The 20848-nt window shown below is 43.4% G+C and overlaps 4 protein-coding genes across 5 annotated transcripts; 3 read left to right on the forward strand and 1 right to left on the reverse strand.

The window, feature by feature from the left end:
- Positions 1-1318: 1318 nt before the first annotated feature.
- tmx1 (thioredoxin-related transmembrane protein 1) lies at positions 1319-4423 on the reverse strand. The gene is made up of 8 exons (XM_085932753.1): positions 4070-4423; positions 3339-3454; positions 3217-3262; positions 2995-3123; positions 2823-2868; positions 2647-2748; positions 2511-2574; positions 1319-1984 (listed from the first exon to the last, which is right to left on the reverse strand). Exons 1-8 carry the CDS (start codon positions 4234-4236, stop codon positions 1728-1730), a joined length of 927 nt encoding a protein of 308 aa, XP_085788879.1. The 5' UTR covers positions 4237-4423; the 3' UTR covers positions 1319-1727.
- Positions 4424-5662: 1239 nt separating this feature from the next.
- LOC147045049 (uncharacterized) lies at positions 5663-7555 on the forward strand. Its single transcript, XM_085932781.1, has 7 exons — positions 5663-5792; positions 6103-6354; positions 6463-6552; positions 6639-6722; positions 6806-6891; positions 6967-7141; positions 7213-7555. The coding sequence occupies exons 1-7, from the start codon at positions 5778-5780 to the stop codon at positions 7360-7362; spliced, it is 852 nt and encodes a 283-aa protein (XP_085788907.1). The 5' UTR covers positions 5663-5777; the 3' UTR covers positions 7363-7555.
- A 939-nt stretch (positions 7556-8494) lies between these two features.
- LOC147045050 (galectin-8-like) lies at positions 8495-10324 on the forward strand. Its single transcript, XM_085932817.1, has 7 exons — positions 8495-8660; positions 8973-9119; positions 9179-9250; positions 9322-9393; positions 9467-9552; positions 9613-9847; positions 9920-10324. Exons 1-7 carry the CDS (start codon positions 8586-8588, stop codon positions 10064-10066), a joined length of 834 nt encoding a protein of 277 aa, XP_085788943.1. The 5' UTR covers positions 8495-8585; the 3' UTR covers positions 10067-10324.
- A 2854-nt stretch (positions 10325-13178) lies between these two features.
- trim9 (tripartite motif containing 9) lies at positions 13179-19465 on the forward strand. Of its 2 annotated transcripts, XM_085932030.1 has the most exons (11): positions 13179-14015; positions 15289-15384; positions 15821-15943; positions 17180-17290; positions 17360-17513; positions 17631-17776; positions 18181-18319; positions 18470-18499; positions 18613-18916; positions 19012-19174; positions 19274-19465. In XM_085932030.1, exons 1-11 carry the CDS (start codon positions 13179-13181, stop codon positions 19349-19351), a joined length of 2181 nt encoding a protein of 726 aa, XP_085788156.1. In that variant the 3' UTR covers positions 19352-19465. The 2 variants fall into 2 exon arrangements, with proteins under 2 accessions (XP_085788156.1, XP_085788155.1); XM_085932029.1 differs by having other exon boundaries at positions 17360-17776; positions 18604-18916.
- The last annotated feature ends 1383 nt before the right edge of the window (positions 19466-20848 follow it).

The following is a 20848-nucleotide window of genomic DNA, read 5'->3' on the forward strand; positions in this document are numbered from 1 at the left end:
CTAAACATGTGCTGCGAGCTCCAGAAAAAATTGAGAACGGTAAGCTAAAGCTCGCTTGCTAGCTTACTTGAGCCATTACTGGCGAGTTAATCATTCAAAATTAGAAAATAATATTTGTTAATTAGGGCTGATGAAAGTGAATCCAATTCTTTCCAAAAAGTCATTTTGTCGCTAAACATGGGAAGTGTCATCTCAGACTTTGAACAGAATGTAGTTGAAGTCTAAACCATCTGTGTCACACATGCCACATGGGTAACGTTCTCATTTTTGTGGGAATGTCAAACATGTTTGAGGTTTACAACCAACAGGAACATGATTTGTCATCTGGAGGTCATATCTGAAGAAACATAAGTTCCTAGTCGATAAAATGATAGCAAAGAGTCTCGTCGTCAGTTTCACTTAGCGTCGTGAAATATGCCAGACATCCACAAAAAAACGCTTGAAAAGACACAGGAAGTCATTTTGCGTTAGTTTGAAATGTGTGTTGAAATGTGACCACAGGTGAGCTCGCACACACAAGTTGAGGCCTGCCCGCCATTCATCGAGATGAACCCGAGCTAACGTTTGGAAATGTGTCAGCATGTCGGGCGTGAAATTCAAACAATGCGACTTTCAAACGCTTCCTTTGGGGGAAAAAAAAAAAGAATTCTCATTGCGGCGGTTAACAACTCAGCCGAATAATACAATAGTGGGCAGATTTCAAAGTAGAACTCTCACACAACTTCAAAAATAAAATCAACATAATCACTCACATATTTTGGTTGAGTTTGATCAATTTGAATCATTAGTTTATTTGCTGGAAATTGTGAGTTCATCGAGGACACAAAGCAAAGTTGCCTCCCTTTCCCTGGTGTCCTGATCTTAAATGAATTCCAATTCCCAGTCAATTGGAGAAAAAAAATCAACTCGGGGAGTGGATGCATGCGTGTCGGGGGGCTTTTTGACTGACCCAGGACCAGATGTGAGTTTCGGGTCGGGTGCCGAGCACCACAACAAAACTCGCCATCACCATGGAAACGGTCGCTCGGCTGGCTGATTTGTTTCCCCGGGACTCATTAACACCGACACGCTTTGAATTCTGAACTTAACCCGCTTGGGTTGAATGAATCTATTTTCAGGTAGTTTAGTGACACCTACAGGCAAAAAGATAGATTACAGCGTTGTAACTGTAAACGCAAACGTCAATCAAAAAACATGCTTTCTTCTAAATAAGTATACATATTTTTCAATACTCTCAAATTGTTTTAATTCTTTAGAGATGTTATTGTACATTTTGCGATTTTTTTATTTATTTTTTATTATATAAGACAACATCCAATTTCTGTAAAGTCCTCATTTATTCCCAATTAAATTCCTGGTACTTTCCATGAAAAGTTTCCATCTTTGAAAAAGTTCCTAGAATTTTGCAAGCCTAACTTTGGCTAACACTGCACTCATCAAACATTGTTACAGGGACAAATGACATCTATGTACATCAGATGAAACCGTTATTTAAAAACAGAATCAAATAGAAAAAGAAAGAAAGGATGCATAGCTGATAAAAGAACACCGCAAACTCCCAACGGCTCCACGGACCTCCCAACGCTCAAGTTCTGTTCCCGGGTGGAGTGCCCGAAGAGGAAGAGGGGGGGAAAGGGAGGAGGAAGAGAGTCGCGTTGTAAACGTTGTTGGAAGTGCGAGGTTCCTCCCACTCGACAAGACACAACATGCTGCTCCACTCCGCCCTTCTAGGTGTCCTCCTCCTCCTCCTCTTCTTCTTCATCCTCATTTTGCTGTATGCGTCCGGGCACTGCCCGCTTCCTAACGGCCTGTCCCGCCTTGGGCTGGCTCTCGAGGGTGGCAGCGAGGCGTTGCCGCATCCGCCACGCCTCGTCGTCCTTCTCCTCCTCCTCTTCGTCGTCGTCGTCCTCCTCCTCGCCGTCGGCTTCGTGCTCCTCCTCCTCCTGCTGCTGTTGGAGCCACGCCTGATCGCCGGCTTCTTTCTCTGCACGCCAGCGACATCAGAGATGCCACGGAAATTACTCTTCATCTCTCGCATGCTGTGGAAGCGCTCAGCTTGAAAATGCTGACTAGAGGAGCTGGAATTTATTTGGGGCTGACCGGAGGAATTTCGGTGGTATCGAGTGTTGATGTGATTCATTCGGAACACAGTCGCATTCCCACTTTTAAAAGGATATGCCCAAGAAATGTGTGGAGGGTGTGTGGACTTTTTATAACCAACGTAAGCAGTGTAAAGAATCGGAATTTTTGAAGCGAACTTATTAAATATATGAGATACCGCTGAGATAGATGGATAGTTTTTTAAATTTGAAGTAAATTTACATTTAGCATTTCTTTTGATAATTTTGCCTGTTATTTACATGTAATAAGTTTGATTTAGTTTCAAAATGATCATCATTATTAGCACGTATAAACACTTCAATCCTACCATATGACTCAGAAAAAAATATTTGTTCCTAATAAACTAAAAATGATGTATTACGTTTTCCACAATGAGAATGTAGACTCACTCTGATAGTAGTTCGGAGAGAATCGTCGAGACGGGAAGACAAAGTCGGCGATAAACACCAGCAGCTGAAAAAAAAACATTGCCTATGTTACTTCACATACCAAAATGTTTGACAAGGGAGTTCAGTTTTTACTCACCAGTCCAAGAGCGAGGCCGGAGAAGAGTGTGGCCAGGCCAAAGATGACGTACGAGCCCCACACGGGAATGCCCAGTTGCTCCGTCATGTAGTTATGACAACGCTGCGAGAATCGTCCCACATTATGTAAGCTACTTTTCCTCCACTTTTGTCTCATTGCGTTCTCAAAGCACTTACCCGGATGAACATGGAGAGCTTGAAGAGAGCAGACATTGAGTTCATTCTGCAAAAGTTGACACAAGACGTCATTCAAAGTTTTGTTTTGCGGTGACATCGTTTATTATCGGGAGTGGAATCAGGACAGTCAAAACACGTAGATATGATTGGACAGACAATGTTGGGCACTCACAGAAAAGACGAGGGAGCGAACCAGGAGGAGACCGGCTCCACCGTACTCCACTTCTTCTCGTCCACAAAGCTGAGGAATTCGTCCTTGGTGCGTGCACCCTGGTATTTGCGGAAGACGCCATCTTTGCAACTGGGACGCACAGGAAAAAAGCCATTTATACAAGACCTGAACTTTTTTTTTTTTTTTTACATAAATGAATGCAAAATTGTAGAAATAACTTACTGGTAAATAGTTGGAAGTGACGTAATGATGAATCTCCCACTAAGACCTTCCAAGTAAGAAGGAAAAACAAGTTCAGACTCAGTAACAAAACCACCAAATATTTTTTTTGTGGCGCTCCCGACCTGGTTGCTCCGTCACGTCCACCTTGGCGATGTTGACACCCATGTCCTCCCCCCATTCAGCAAACTCCTTCCACACCGGTTGCAGGTGCTGGCAGGCTGGACACCAGGGTGCATAGCTGTCGGGGTTTAAGTTGTCTTTTGTAAGTTGTCACAAAAGCATATTTATCTCTCTTAAATTTCTTTGGACTAAATGGTTTTTCTAACCACCTTTGGATAAATAATAAAAAAGGTAGAAACAGATTGCTAGAGAATGTAATAATGCAGAAAGTTTGTTTTGATTAGAGAAAAACATTTCCTCTTTTGGTAAGATTAATATTCTTGGAGTGTTCTAAAATGATAAGTCAAAATGGGGAAGTCGGCATTGAAAAGCCCCGACAGTGAATGACTTAACATTTGATTAAAAAAATATATATATACATCGTCCACTGTCCATCAGTCAATGATATGTAGAAAAGTACTTGCATCACTAGTAAGGTAAAGATTCAAAACCTGAACATCAAAACAGTTAGTGCTAGCTTGTGCATGTAATTAGCCGGCTCGTTGGCCAAGCTAACGTAGCCTAGCAAAACAACTACCAAACATTCTACCACAACATTACATTAGAACAAATAATTGTGGTTTAATTGAACAGTTGCAAATATTTTGAATTGTAAAAAGTTAAGCCAACAAAATGCCCTCCCCGGTGTCCCCCTCCATGTGGCTAGCTGACGGACTTAGCTAAAGCTACTGACAATTCAATCATCCACTCTCCGGTCAGGATGTCCTCCCAGTTGCCGTCCGTGACTTCCCGGAGGCTGCCCTGCTTGGCCCCGGTAAACGGCAAGGACACGAAGCACACGCTGACAAGGAGATAGCATATCGGCGAGGGGTGTTTTTGACCCAGACTCGAGGGAAACATGGTGGAGCTCTCGACCGATGAGCTAACCAAAAATGCACTCCCTTTTTGATGCGTTCAAGGGCAAATCCCAAAATCCGCCCTCAAAGGATGATTAAAAAGGTTCATCAGGTTCGGGTCGGATTTCGGGACATTTAACTCTAAAATGACTCGACGAATATCTTGAAATAGATAATATGGGACGTTTCTAGCCTTTAATTTGACATTTTTACCGGTTGTGCCGCGTTCGTCATATTGAAGTCGTTTCCTGTCAATTCAAAAGTGCCAAAGTGAGATTAAAGATAAAAGATGCTGATCACGGAGCAATAGCACAAAGATGTGCTTAATACACCAACAGATTGTTTTTTTATTTTTAATCATTATATTGAATGCCATAAAACGGTTGTAATTTGGAGTACGCAAACCTCTTGTCGTCCTTTTTTACTGAATCACATGAACGCACCATTGCTCCATCGTACAGTACATTTATAAACTGGTTAAACTCTGCATATTATAACCTGATTGAAAATTATTTTAATGTAGGTACACTCAAATAATTAAAAAGTAAATACACTCTTATGCGTCTTGAATTAATTTTCCAATACATTTTAATGCGCTAACAATTACCACGTATGACCAGTAGATGGTGGCATTTCTCTTTGGTTGGCATGAAACACTGCGTGCCACTTGATTTGGTCATTTTGCAAGAAAGTGATGTAAAAGAATGGCTGCAATAAAATGTAGTTTGTCTATGCAGTGATGTTTTGCATGACTTGAAGTCTGGTTTCATTGGGAAGCGCTGAGTGCAATAAAGGACCCCGAAATCAATTTGCCTTATATTCATTTCCGCATTTCTTAAGAATGACAATAATTGAATTTGCCTTCTCTAGATCTCCATATCTCAACTTATCCTTCTTTTAATAGGCTTATTGGTAACTAAATCAACCTTATGAAGACTTTCCCTTTATAGCTGTAATCACCTTGAAGGTCTAAAGTTCCTGTGACTTTGGAATTTCTTCTGCAACATCCTCACGTGAACTCATTTTATTTATTCAACTCCATCTGTGCCCTTCTTGTAGGTGACTCTAAAAATGCACCCTCGAGGTAGGAGCTGAGCAGCTACTGTTTAAAAAAAAAAAAAAAGACATTCAAGAGGGAATAATAATTAGATACCTAAGTATTGTGAGTTTTAAGGTGCACATTCGATTTTTCTTTTCCAACATGGAGTCAAATAAATCTGTTTTGTTTTATCATTACATTGTATCTGTATTGAACTTGACCTCATTATAACCTCAGCCGTCTCGGGCGTTACTTTGTGACGTTTAATTAATTGTAAAATGTCGTAAACCGTCCTTCCGACAATCCATCACCCCAATAAAGCTTTAATAACTTTCATACATTCCAAGAGTCATATTTTTTCGTCCTTTTTGTTCCTTGTCCTTTTGTTAAGTGCGTCACAAAGTCACCACCGCTCGAAAGCTTCCGCGAAGTCGCGCCCCTCCCGTGGACGTCGAGTTTCAGAACCCAACCCAATAGACCCGTCTGAAGCCTCCTTCACTTGGAAAATGCCTGAGCGTAGTGTAAGTTATCCAACCTTCTGAACATCCATGTCAATTAGCTGGCAGTTAATTGTAAATAATGTGGAAAACCAATTAATTGTAATTACATTTTGAATAGTTGGCAAAATGGGCCGCCCCTTGAGGATAAAACATTTGAAAATGTAATATTATTCTGACTACGTTTTTGTAAGGATTTTTTTCTTCCCATCTAAAAAAGTATATCCAGTTTGATTATTAACATACCAAATATCACAGGCCAAGTGTGACGCTGTCTTGAGTTGAATACCACAATTGTTTTGGATTTTATGAATGACTCTATTTTTGTTTTTAGGCGGCAGAGGAATATTTGTCTCCTCAGTTGAACACACAGACCCGATATGTCTCGCTTCTGGTTGGACTCCTGGTGGTTATCCTACTGGTTATCGTGATCCTACTGCCCGTGTTGATCTTTAACAAAAACAAAAAGCCAAACGATTACGATGATTCTCCAGTTATAGATCTTTCGGATTGGGGCAAACAACTTGTGTACGTGACCGACGACAATGACGATGTTCTATCACCGGCAGTGGAGGGAAGAAGCCATGTACGGACCAAAGCAGAACAGTCAAGTTGCCTTCCTTCAGATTTACGAGTGACCGATTTATGGCTGAAATAATACTAAATAATCCAAGTTCAACACTTTTGCTTTCAGCTGTTAAGTTCCTCTCACATGTTGAACTTCAGCGAGCAACTCGGTCTGGCACTCGTTAACAATATGGTAATTAGGAGTAAGATCCAATCTGTAAGTTGTCGCCTCGCAAGCGTTAACCAAAAGTTGCGTGACGCCATGATGATGCTAACTATGTGTTGTTTAAAAAAAAAAAAAAGTTTAGAGACTTTAAGACCACTGACAACCCTGATTCAACTAATGACATCATATGCTGGCTCAATATTATCATGAAACCTGTTGGGGTGAGTTTATCTTTTTTTTTTTTGTGCATTTCAGTTTTAGTGTCTGGTCTTAAGCATTCACAAATGACTTTCTCATGTTGCAGGTTTCTCACATCGGGAATCTGGTTGGAGGTCTGAAAGTTGGCCGCAATATCTCCATTAGAGGACGAGTCAATCGATCCCCTAACAAGTATTTACTAGACCAGATCATCCACAAATAAAAGCTGTCACCATGACAACATGTTTGCACTTTTTTGCATTGTAGATTTATGGTCGACCTGTTGGACAATACCACCAATATTTCATTGCGCCTGCATCCTCGTTTCAATTACAACGGAGATATCAACGTGTTTGTTCGGACCGCCTACATTGATGGAATTTGGGGTACTGATGAGCGTCAGCAGAACTCCTTTCCCTTTGAAGCCAACTCCTACTTTGAGGTGATATAAATGACTCACTATTCGACACAAAAGGTTAAGGGCAATGAGTTGACTTGTTGAATCTCTTCCAGATGGTCATCCACTGTAGCGAGAAGGGTTTCAACGTGTCCGTCAACAATGCCCACGTATTGGACTTCAAGCACCGTTTGAAGGGGCTAGACAAGACCACGCGTGTGAAAGTGGAGGGAGACATCAAGCTGATGGATGTCAGGCTTCTGTGACTTCATCAATGCCATGTCAAAAGAGCCATTTCATGATCATATATCATACATGAAGGATTATTAGAACACAGGATTGTTGACTTTTTTTTTTTTTTTTTACACGGATGAACACGATTACTACTTGTGTGACTTAATATGTAAAATGAGTAAATTGTTTTCTTTACATTGTAATCAATAAAAGCGCAGAACAAAATTTTTTCTTTCATTCAAGTCAAGAAAGCGCATTAAAAGGAGATCTGTTGTCTTTTGAACATGCAAAAGTGCGTCAACTGGAGGTACATCAGTATAGTTGGATGTAACTTTGGTTCTTTTTAGTCTTTGAATAAAAACCAGGGTGTCGAATTAATCTTTGTGCTTGCGTGAGAAGCTTTGCTGATGTTGCAAAAATAAAAATGACTAACCTGGGTTCTCATAGTTTGAATGTATTAAATTTGGTAGTAGTTTGTCTCGCTAGTTAGGAAAGATCTGGGAAGCTATTAGCCATAGCTACAAATTCTGAGTCTTAAGAATTGTGCTTCTACAACACATCGATCAACAAACCGCAAATATTACTATCGTGCCAGTGAAATATATATTACACAGTACACGACATGCTTCAGTTGACAACGAGGAAGCAACTTGCCATGATACATCATTATGAAAATTATCCAATGTCTGTTGTTGGGCAGTTTTGTTTTTTTTCTTGCTTGATAAATTGTTACAGGAAATGGGCAATAATACACTACCAACACAATGCATAAATATCTCAGTACACTTTATTTGAATTATTTAATTCAATTTATTATTTAATTTATTTAATTAATATTTAATTTTGCTTTTTTTCCGTTGTCTAGATCATACAAACACACATTTGTGGCATCTTAACGTTGCACCAAGAAAAAAAACAAAACGTTATTAGTTTTGTTCTGTGCTGAGTTTGACCTCATCAAAGTTTGTCTGTGCTTTAAATGTGACGTTTGTCCATTGCGCCTGAATGCATCAGCCAATGCCACTGCGTCAAGACCATTATCATTCTATCAAATCTTTAATCGTTTGAAACGTCTTGCATTCGTACTTCAGAGCAAAGTTATAATAATTCACAAAACATACAGATCGACGTAAAATAGCTCACAAAACAAGCTTTAAACGTCACGAACACGCCATCAGTCGAATGCTGGTGGTAAAGAGTCGCCCGACCGAGTAGAAGCGCGACAAGTTGAGCTTCAGGATCAAATCGGAAAGTCATGATGGTTGCTGCAGATACTTGTCTGATTTGGGACACCCCTGAGCAGAATCCGAAACAGAAGGGGAGACGATGCGTGAGTGGAAAGCATTCAACCACTTTTTGCATCTATCCATTTAGGAAAAATGTGTGCCTTTTCTTTATTTGCCAAATTCAACAAACTACTTATTTGAATTGTGATACCTTCAGTTAGATTATATACTTTCAAGTTAAAAGGACATTTTAAGATAATTTGAACATTAGAATGAGTGATTTGAACATTAAAATCAGTGATTTCCATCGTGTACCGCTAGAGGGTGCTAAAGTAAAACTATTCAATTTGAATTCCAAATTATTTTGAATCGTATTAATGATGCTACTTTTTTTGTCTTCTCATCCAAAACCATAGACCTGGCAGTCGGGCTTCCTGTTGGGAATCATTGTCATGGTCTTTCTGTTCACCATGTCCATCTTAATCAATAGTAAGAAACCTAAGAAGATCCCGACAACATGGACCTTCAATGACAAGTATGAGCCAAACACAACCGAAAGCAAGGTGAGTAAATCAGTGTTACTAGCTATATCCACTTCACATTCATCAAACATTGCTTCCAGAATCTGACCTACGCTGAGCAACTGGCACTGGAACTTGTCAACCAGTTGGCCCTTGCTGGAAAGATCGATGCTGTAAGTGAGCTTCCAGATATGATTAAAAATAATAACTAGACATATGATCATGCTGTTTTCTTTCATCGTAGAAAAATCTCACCGTGACCAGAAAGCTTTCAACTATCAAATGCTGGCGCAAAATCGCTATGAACGATACGGCGGTGAGTTAAAACATGTCAGCCGTTATTACATCAATCATAAACACAATCCACAAATTACATTCCCTTGTTGCAGGAGGGTCTATTGGGGGAGCTGGTCGGAGGTCTCAGTGTGGGCCGCAGCGTCGTCATCAGGGGACGAGTCGAGACGAAACCGAAAAGGTACAAGCGCTAGGCCGCAAAGCTGTTCATATGACTGACATGTTTTTTTTTGTTTTGCAGTTTCAAAGTCGATCTGATGCTGGGCAATAGCAGTTTGTACGGCATAGCCCTGTCCATGGTAGTTTGCTTCAACGAGTCCGGCAAGAATGTGTTTTGGCGCAACTCCTTTCTTAATGGCAAGATCGGCAAAAAGGAGGACGAGCTGATTAGATGGCATCCTGCCAAGGGCCCTGGAGACAAGCCGCGCAAGGAGGAGATTGCTTTCCCCTTTGATGGAGCCAATTTCTACTTTGAGGTTGTTGCCTTAATTTCTTCCCAAGTTGTAAAAAAAAAAACATGTTTACCTGTTGCTCTCTTTATGGTTCAGATGGTCATCCACTGTGGCGCCGATTCCTTCCACGTGTCTGTCAATCACAAGGATGTCGTGGAATTCAAATACCGAGTGGACGTGGAGAAGATCACCCACGTGAGATTTTTCGGAACCGTGTTGCTGTTTGACGTGGAGCTGATGTGACTTGATCGTAGGAACGTTTGAAGCTCCACGCTTATTTCATACTATGGCTGATCATGATTTATCCTAAGTATGTAAAATGGCAGTTCTATTTTAACACTTCACTAATTATGTAAAATGGCAGTTCTATATTAACACTGCAGGTAGAGAATTGTATTGAATGAACAACTAAGACCCATGATGCAGTAGTTGAGGTTTAAAGTTGATCTGAACTTTATTATTTCGTAATATTATATTCCAATAAAGAGCATTACAAAAGCATGTTTTGTCATTTTATTCCGATAAAGAGCAGAACGTGATGATTTTAGAATTAGCTGGTTAGCTAGCAGTTTGCTCATTAAAGCCTTTGCAATAAAAGCAGATGTAGGCAAAACGAGAGGAAGTGATTTTTACGAGTGACAAGAATTTGACCCTGGAAACGGCTGTAATAACTCGTAACCTGCGGCCTGAGCAAATTCTGGAACACACCATGTGTGGGCACCCAGGATTACAACGTGAGCAAGCGTAGGCCTTACACGTGCCGTGTCGCTCTAGGTATCTCGTGCGATAAAGCCTCCGCAGGGAATCTGCACCGCAATTATTAGACTAATGGTTTTTTTTTTTTTTTCATTATCCAAAATGGCTTGATGACTTTCGACTGCTGCTGATAAATGTGCCTGGCTCATTTTGAGAAGCAAGTCACAAAATATACACAGAATAGTTACCAGTGATGTTGCTGGTAATGAATAATGTACGATGAATTTTTGCTGGCAAACCAATTCCTGTTATTATTCTTTCTTTCCCCGAGGAGGGAATACTCGGCCACGGTGGTGCCTGTAAGAGAATCTTTTATTGTGCTCCACTTCTCTCCACCTGTTCTGCTTTCACGGGACCCAAACAAAAGGAGCGCTTCCATGCAGCCCGCAGTAATAAGAGCTGATGCCATTATGTGCGTGGGGGTCTTTCTGGGAATGTGTGTGTGTGGCAAAGAAACAAATCCCCTCTGCCCTTGTTGGAGCCATTTTGTAATTTGGTATTGGATAGCAATTGAAAAAAATTTTCCCACAAAGTTGCCTGTGAATCACTTTCCCATCCTTTTTTTAATTTTCATTTAATTTCCCTTTAGACATATGAAGGAAAACAGGTTGACTTGGTAACCAGTCTTATTGACTAGCCACCCCCAAGCTGAAGCTACGGCAATAGCAGCACCCTGGGGAGTCATGAGAAAGGCCAGTTAAGTGAGCTCCTGCAATGGAGATCACAAAGCAAAGAGTGAAACCAAAATGGAGACCTTGCTGGAAACCAATATGAATCAGAAGATTATTTTCAATTCACAGAAATCACGTACATCATGTTCTGAGGCTGGCGTGCGTGGGTGTGGGTCTGAGAATGATTCTTGCCCCCCCCCTCCCTCAAAATAAAATGAACGCCTCCCACGACTTCCGACAGGTTTTTTTTTACGCCACAGTAGAGATTGTGTGCGTCATGAGTGATTTGGACCTTCGGTTTTCTGTTTTAAGGGAGCAGCACGGGCCTTAAAATTGCGCGTGCACGTGAAAAAAGCTTTTACCCTTGCTTTCAGAACATTCAAAAGATTTTGCTGTAAAAGCTGAGGTCAGCAGAATTAGATCTACATGGTCAGTAGATTTCACAGGATTCCAGCGATTATCAGCCATCCGATATTTGGTTTTTAATCCATATGCCCATTTATTTTCATGTGAGACATTTCATTTATCATAATGGGATGACTTGCATCGGTTTATTTAGGGGAATGTTGTGAACGCAATATGTGCTTTACATGAAACAAGCGGAACATCTCGAGAAAATTCCTTTTGCCGCGCACTTGTTCGAGCCTCTCCACGCCCACGCAGCGCTGCTGAAGCCTCCAAATGACCGGCCGCCATCCGTCAGCTGTCGCATGGATAAATGTGGAGCGTGGAGATTGAAGAGAGTCGAAAGAGCGCAGCACTCCGCGTGTGTACTCATCAGCGCCGGCAGAGTGGTAACCATGGCAACAGACATCCCCCCCGGTCAGATGAATCTACAGCAAATGAAAAAGCAACTAAATTAAAAGAAGGGCTAAAAGTCAACATCGGAGGCGGGCACACAAAAAAATGTCTGGTCAAAAGGTCGGGCAGCAACTCCGATTTGAAGAAAGTCGAGTGCCCCCTACCTTGTATGCCTCACAATCCTCAGACCTGTTCCCTTTACCTCACAATTTGGCTGAAGATAGGAGACCATCGGTCTTCTAAGTGGTGCATGCACAGATGCTCCAAAAAGATGTCATCCGGGGATTTATTTATAGGTGGTATGCTATTTACCTGCTTTGCCCCATCAATTACAAGCGCTCGAGTTCCGCTGAAGGGATATGTTGAGTATGAGGCTTTAAGAAAAAAAAAAAAAAAACGAGGTTAAAGTCTAAAGCAGCACACAACACTGCCCTAACTCGGATTACAGAGAGAACAATGTCATCATGCCGCAGGCGGCAGGTTCCAAAAATAGATAGTGGTCCTTCTTATACCAACATGGAGATCCGGGGAAATATTGTTTTACGGATCAAGTTGCCATTTGCCGTCTGTTTGCTGAAGACGCTCAGAAGTTTGATTGCCAGTTTTCTTGAAAGCAGTGTTCTCGGTTTTTCATTTATTTGTGGGATACTGCGCAGTATCGTTCCATCAGATCTTCATATGATATGATCAAGCACTTAGAATTGCAAATGATTTCTCGCTTGCCTATATAAAAAGATGACATTTTTATATACGGCCACATTTGAGTCCTAAAAAATGATAAATGATTAAAGAATATAAAGAACATGAAGTCATTTTACTTTTTGCATCCGAAGCTAACAATGAATACAGTATTTATCAATATGAAGTTGTCATTTTGCTTTCACGCGTGCAAAGAGTCGCACTTAAAGTCCTCCAATGAATTGAGCGGAATCCAGCGGCGGTCCAATAGAAAGCCGAGCTCAGCTGCTGCCACTCGTCTATTGGCGCAGAGGCTTTAGTCTCCTCCCCCTGACGGATCGCTGACCGCCGCCGCCTGGTGGACGCGCAATCAATCACTCGGTGTGCAGACAGACGAGCGGTCGCGGGTCGTTGCGGTACCATCGCTCCCCTTCTCCGCTCTTGCAGCCATGGACGAAATGGAGGAAGAGCTCAAGTGCCCCGTGTGCGGCTCCATCTTCCGGGAGCCCATCATCTTGCCCTGCTCGCACAATATTTGCCTGGCGTGCGCCCGCAACATCCTGGTGCAGACGCCCGACACCGAGTCCCCACAGAGCAGCCGTGCCTCCGGATCCGACTACGACTACCTGGACCTGGACAAGATGAGCTTGTACAGCGAGGCGGACAGCGGTTACGGCTCGTACGGGGGTTTCGTGAGCCTTCCCACCACCCCGTGCCAGAAGTCCCCCAACGGGGTTCGGGTGTTCCCCCCGGGGCCGGCGCCGCACCCGCAGCAGCCCCCCGCGCAGCAACAAGCCGGCTGCCTGCTCGCGCCCATCCCCCGCAACGCGTGTATCACTTGCCCGCAGTGTCACCGCAGCCTGGTGCTGGACGAGCGGGGTCTGCGCGGTTTCCCCCGCAACCGGGTGCTGGAGGGCGTCGTGGAACGCTACCGTCAGGGCCGGGCGGCCGCGCTCAAGTGTCAGCTGTGCGAGAGGAGCCCCCGCGAAGCCGCCGTCATGTGCGAGCAGTGCGACGTGATGTACTGTGAGCCGTGCCGTATGCGTTGCCACCCGCCCCGCGGTCCGCTCGCCAAGCACCGGCTGGTGCCGCCCGCCCAGGGTCGGGTCGGCCCCGGGCGACGCGCCGCGCCCCGCAAGACCTCCACATGCACGGAGCATGAGCTGGAGAACCTCAGCATGTACTGCGTGCAGTGCAAGACGCCCGTATGCTACCAGTGCCTCGAGGAGGGCAAGCACGGCACACACGAAGTCAAAGCGCTGGGGGCCATGTGGAAGCTGCACAAGGTGGGAGTCGGACGTTTGCACCGCCAAGCACATTTCTTGACTCACGTGCACACACAAGCAAGCTTACAAAAGAAAATAAATATCTATTTTTTGAAATGCAATTTCACAAATATTCAGCAAAATTGCAATCTGTTTGTTGATGAAGTTTTGCCATCATGAGTGAAAAACTTTGCCTTTATGGCCTTGCTTTCTCTTTGCACTCCAGGGTTGCTCTTGTCACAACCCCCCCCCTAGCGCTGCCCCTGGTCGTCATGGTAACAATAGCCACACTTGGCATTAGCCCCCAAGTGAGCAGTGGCTTGTTGACATGAAGCTGGGCCCTCCCCCCCTGATCCCTGCCCCAAAACATGCTGACGATGAATTCCGTTACCACGACAATCAGTCAGGCCGTCACTCAAATATTTGGATGCAAGTTAGCAACTATATTGGAAAGGTGTCAGATTTTTTGCATAGGGCTCTTATCGCTTTTGGTGAAGACGTACTGTCACCCAGGATACTGCACACACGTGTATTTGGAGTGGAGTGTGCCAGATGCTATTTTTGGGCTTGTGGTGGGCAGGCAGGCAGCTTGTGTGCTCTTCTTGCATGCACACCAAAAATTATGCAAATTGGACATCACGGACAAAACAGTGAGATGAAAATATACAATTAGAAAATAAGAGATAAAAAGTAAAATGGACAAATGTAGTAAATCTTTAATCAAGAGAATAATCACTTATGGACAATAATCAAAAAATGGATTATTCTTTTTATTCTTATTATATTTTATTAACATTTTTTCCCAAGCAAAATTACCAATCCAAATGATTTCGAATAAATCCAATAATCTAATCAAACCGATCGATACACTGCTGTCTGTGTGTGTCTTAAATAAGGACTCCATACTGTTAGAATTACGATGACGTTGGTAGCGATTTCACAGCTTAACAGTTGTGCATTATTGATGAGACAAGTGATGAATTATGAATTTTCATCTTGTTCAACAGCCTGCTTGAATGTTTTCCCAAAAAGTCAAAAAACCCTGCCAAGTTAGATGAAAAGTAGAACTTCTCAACTAAAAGTACGAGATATTAGTAAGTGTGTGTGTGTGTGTGTGTGTGTTCACACGTGCATATGTAATGACTCGGCATGGAAAGAAAGTCGCAAGCACAAAACACATTAGGAATTGCGTTTGTGTTTAGGCGCTAATGAGCTGCTACCGCTAACGAGTGGCTAAAAGTGGCTAATTAGCGGCTGTTTCACGCTAATGCTCTGCCTTCATGTGGCGCTGCAGGGTCAACTGTCTCAGGCTCTCAACGGGCTGTCAGACCGAGCCAGCGAGGCCAAAGAGTTCCTGGTACAGCTCAGGAACACCGTGCAGCACATCCAGGTACAATAGGCGCTCTGTGACGGACCAATGGGATTATCATCGTGTCACATTGATAATCCCTTTTATCTAACGGATAATACCACAAAGCTCTTCCAAAAATATTTGGAACAGCTCTAGCAAAAAAAGTACTGAGTATCAAAAGCAATTTTTAGTTCATGAAAGGGAACAATTGTTGCAGTTCTGAAGTTCTGAGAACTTCCTGTTTCGAGAACGGTTTGAAAAGTCCAAATGCGCAACATTTTGTCAAATGTTTTCAAACTCTGTTTACTAGTGTAATTGTCAACACGAACGATCATTCATTCTTCTTCTTTCAAATTCACAAATTAAGCCAGTGCGCTGCCATTTATTGGTCGACAGTGGAATTACACGTCAACGAGAGTTGGAGGAAAAGTTATCAAGTGTATTCTTCATGCCACTTACGAACTCGGTCCCGCAGGAGAACAGCGTGGAATTCGAGGCGTGTCTTGTGGCGCAGTGCGACGCCCTCATCGACGCATTGAACCGCCGCAAGGCGCAGCTGCTCGCTTGCGTCAACAAGGAACACGAACACAAGCTCAAGGTAAAGCGCAAAAAGCATTTAAACATTTTTCCAGTTCGGTTCGGAGCAAAATGGCCAACTTGGCGTTGATGTTTAATTTTCATTTTCTAAGATAGGAATATTCTTCTGTTTCATATTTGAGTATTTTATCCCGATCATTTGACAACCATTTTGTCTTTGCGTCGCCGGTAACGTGACGAGAGAGAAGTGGGACGTGTTTGGAGTGAGGCGCGAAGAGAGGCGTGAGTTAGTGTTTCCAATTTCACGCTTGGACGCTGGCGAGAATCGATGCTTGGCACGTGGAGGTGTTATGAGCCAGATCAACAGTACACAAAAGTCTGTTCGAATCCAACAAACTTAGATACTGTGTGTGTGTAAAAAGAGCTTTGCTTCCTTTCAAATGTGAATCTTTACAAGCGTGACCTGAAATGAACCAAGTGCTTTGTCTCCTCTGAGACTCCCGAAGAATTAAGGACATCCCGAAAATGGGATCATTTCCCCATAAAGAGACAAAGTAAATAATTGAGCGTGTTATTCGATGTTATCAGTCAGCCTTGAGGGAAAACGATTTTTACCGCACTGGCAACAAGGGGCTGTCGTCCTCCGCGGTTGTCACGGTGATTCAGTGTTTGGCCGTACCAACAAAAAAAAAAAATCAATGTATGCCCTTCTTTTTCTGCACCCTTTAGTCTGCCTAGCAACAAGTGATGGACAATGCGTGACCAAAGGAATGTCAAACGTTACACCGGTTGTCTTCCTCCATTTTTCCTCCGCAGGATTTTCCCTCCGCTCGACCCCCCTCGTAGCCGCGACCAGGTTACTGTTTCCTAGCAACCCCCTGGTCCATCTCCGCTCGGAGCGTGTGTGTTTTACTTGAATAAGGAGACGCTTTGGACAGATGGACTGGAAAGACGTGCTCAGAGATGCTAGCGCTAACGCTAGTTCACACATCCTGTGAAAATGTCGCACGTTCTCCGTTGAGGACATGGCCAGTCATGGTTCGTCATATAGACAGCAGTGCCGGGAAGCTTTTTTTTTTTAACAGTTACGTGGAGCGATTCGTTCCGTGACGCCAATCGTGTGTATCTCAAATCACCTTCCTCCATTGAAATGAATGGAAATGACATTCATTCGTTCTGGTTCAGTCCTTAGCCTCCCGCATAATAGTGTTTCCTGTTTCATGAGAAATTAAAATCATCGTTCTACTTTTCTGCCAATTCTTATATTTCTTTGTGGCCTCTTGTTTTCCGTTTCCAGGTAGTGCGTGACCAGATCTCGCACTGCACGGTGAAGCTGCGCCAAACGACGGGCCTGATGGAATACTGCCTGGAGGTCATCAAAGAAAACGACCCCAGTGGCTTCCTCCAGGTAAGCCTGGCTTTGTCTTTCTGGTCACCCACCCACCGAGTCCGCTGACCGAGTCCTTTTGTTTCCCAGATCTCGGACGCTTTGATCCGGAGAGTCCTGATGACGGAGAGCCAGTGGGGCAAAGGGACGCTGACGCCCAGAATCACCAGCGACTTTGACTTGACTCTTGACAGCGCGCCGCTGTTGCAGACCATCCACCAGCTGGACTTTGTGCAGATGAAAGGTACGGCGTTTGCTCCTCTCGACGCCTTATCTCCCACCCAGACTGTAATCAATATGTGTTTTTTGTCAATTAGTTTGATTTTTTCTCCTGTGTATTCATTCACCTGGTCCTCCCCAGTGCCGTCGGCTCCCATGCTCCAGTTGGAAGAATGCTGCACGGAGAACAACAGCGCCACGTTGTCATGGAAACAACCGCCGCTCTCCACCGTCGCCGTGGACGGATACATCCTGGAACTTGATGACGGCGACGGCGGTCACTTCAGGGTACGTTCCCTGACTTGATAAGACAAAAACAGCTTCAACTCTGTTGCTAACCAAAAAAAGCAGCACCTATCCATTGTGTTCATATATAAATCCCATCCGGGTATTTCTTTTTTTCTGATATTTTTATATGACTTAAAATAAGCAGTTTTTTGTTGAATCGCAATCATGTGCAAATTCTCTTCCTGCTACGCCGATGATCTTTTTTGTGTACCCCATATTAGCGAACAATCATTTTACACATGAATTCAACGTCACGCTCATCTTCCGCTGCATTTTCCGTGCCACTCACTGACTCACCGCCGCCCGGCTATATTAATACCCCGGCGTAGGCTGACCTGCCTACGCGCCTCCTTTCCGACCCGTCGCCAAAAAAGCCCTGCCGTGTGTGTGCGCGCTCCCCACAGGAAGTGTACGTGGGGACGGAGACCATCTGCACGGTAGACGGCCTGCACTACAATAGCACGTACAAATCCAGGGTGAAAGCCTTCAACACCAGCGGGGTCGGACAATATAGCAAGACGCTCATCATGCACACGTCACACGGTACGCAAAGCATTTGAATATTTGAAGTCGTGCGTCGGCTTTAGGAGCTTGCTTTTTTTGGGCTTAAGAAAAAAAAAAAAAAAGAAAACCATGACTCATGTTCATGCTTTCTTTTTGATTGCTGCTTCCTTTCCCACTTTTCGCTATCAGCTGGACTCGCTCCAGGCGATATGCAGTCAGGTAAGCTAGCTCTCGCGCTCCCATGCTATGTCTCGTTGCTAACTTTCACGACTTGCTACACACCTCGGGGTGTCGCACTCCGATCTAACTGGCCGTATATTTTTTTGGCGCAGTGGCCTGGTTCACCTTCGATACGGCGTCGGCGCACCCGGACATCATCTTGTCCAACGACAACCTGACGGTTTCGTGCAACAGCTACGACGATCGCGTGGCCTTGGGCGGCGCGGCCTTCTCACGCGGCATCCATTACTGGGAGATGACGCTGGACCGCTACGACAACCATCCCGATCCCGCCTTTGGGGTGGCGCGCGCCGACGTCCTGAAAGACGTCATGCTGGGCAAAGACGATAAGGCCTGGGCCATGTATGTGGATAACAACCGTTCCTGGTTCATGCACAACAACTCGCACACCAACAGGTGACTAATACCTCTAATACCTAAGTTGCATAAATATGCACACCCTTAGTGAAATGTGGAAAAAAAAATGCAGCATTTATTGTGGTGGGGCACAGGACTGACGGCGGCATCAGCAAAGGTTCCACCATCGGCGTGCTGCTGGACTTCACGCGTAGGATCCTCATATTCCTCATCAACGATGAGCAGCAGGGGCCCGTTGCCTTCGAGGGTCTGGAGGGCGCCTTCTACCCAGCCATCAGCCTAAACCGGAATGTACAGGTAGAACGCACATCGGTTTTTGCCTCGTTTAAGTGTAGCAACAGCACCCCCTAGTGGCTTTATTCATCATGACTGTCTTTTTTTTTTTTTTTGTAACAGGTGACGCTGCACACCGGCTTGCCCATCCCAGATTTCTACACCCCAGGGGAGGTTGATCCCACTGCTCAGATGTGCTAAACGCCAGCTCATCTCTGGGATTCATTTTAAAAGCACAGCAAAGGAGGGGAGTTTGAACTCCCCAAAAAATAAGCTTTTGGTAGTGTGCTTCATGGCTTTGTGTTTGAAAACAAATACAAAAAGGCATTTTTCTATTTTATATTGCAAAACGAGCGTATGTAATTGTGTTTATTTTAATTGGACGTTTTGCTATATTTAGCAGAGTCTCCTTAGTTGCTTAAAATGTTGTAGGAGTGGAATTTAGAACAGGGCAATATCTGATTAATTTCTTTTTCTTTTTCTCCCGGGAAGAACTTACTAAACATCTCAAGAAGCTCATCAGGCCACAATATTAGGTACACCAGCCTCTTTCATACTGCGAGCCAGAGAAATTGTGGCAACGGAGCCTTACAAGTGGCTAATGAGTAATGAGTCCCGCTTTCACACAGAGATCCTGCAAAATTGATGCATCAGCGTCATTTACAGTACAGTATTTACCTGTGCCTTTTAAACAGAAGCAAGCAAATTTCTGCAACTTTGTGCACTTACGCATAGATATACGGCGTTCCTCACATATACGATATTCTGTAACTTCACACCCCTTGTCCTGCCTAGCATTTCTTCGCCTGTGCCTTTTACACAGAACTTAGCCTTTGTAACTGATTCCCGCGCCTCTATAGTAGGGACCAGAAAAAGATGTTGGCTTTTCTTGGCAGTATAAAAGGGGCTTTCAACGTAATATTGGCTGATTTTCACAAGTGTACCTAATGCTGTGTCCGGTAAGGATTCATCAACACTATTTTCATCCATAAGGTGCTATATTCTGCTGTATACCGCTGTTTGATACCCAGTCAGACACTGCAGGGCAAAGCATAGTCCACTGGTGCACCCTATTACATCATCTGCTGCTACTTCTATAGTGACAACAAAGTTCAGCGATAACAAGCATAATATATATTTATATATATATCTATGATATATATGTACAGTATTCAGAACAGATTGTTATCATCTGGCGTTTATGTCGCTTGTTCACAACGGCATCCCTCTCAGACCACCACAAAACAAAAAAAACATTAATAAATGTATGAATGTATGAGTGAGCAAATCAAATAGATAAGCAGATGTTTAATTTGTTTATCATAGCTTTTTATGAAGTATGATTGCGCAGTCGCTGGGCGACACCGACTAATATACAGAATATACATATAGTCAATTTAAATGTACATAATGATGTATGTGCGTGTGAGGCTATTTCTGTTCTAATTTAATGAGATAGTTCTTTATGTCTCCTCTATTACCAGATGATTGCTCCATTATTATTATAATTAAGATGATTATTTGAGCCTAATATGTGTTTTCCTGTATATGTGAATATTCAATAAATGGCTGACAAAAGAAAAACCGTTCTCACTAAATATTATTACTTATAAAATCAAATATAGATTTCAAACAAACCATCCAATGGAAAAAGGAAAGAGAATGAGCGATTTGATTGGCCCAAAAAAAAAAAAATGA

This window comes from Syngnathus leptorhynchus, chromosome 15, assembly GCF_054491065.1.
Source record: "Syngnathus leptorhynchus isolate UIUO chromosome 15, UIUO_Slep, whole genome shotgun sequence".
Lineage (NCBI taxonomy): Eukaryota > Metazoa > Chordata > Actinopteri > Syngnathiformes > Syngnathidae > Syngnathus > Syngnathus leptorhynchus.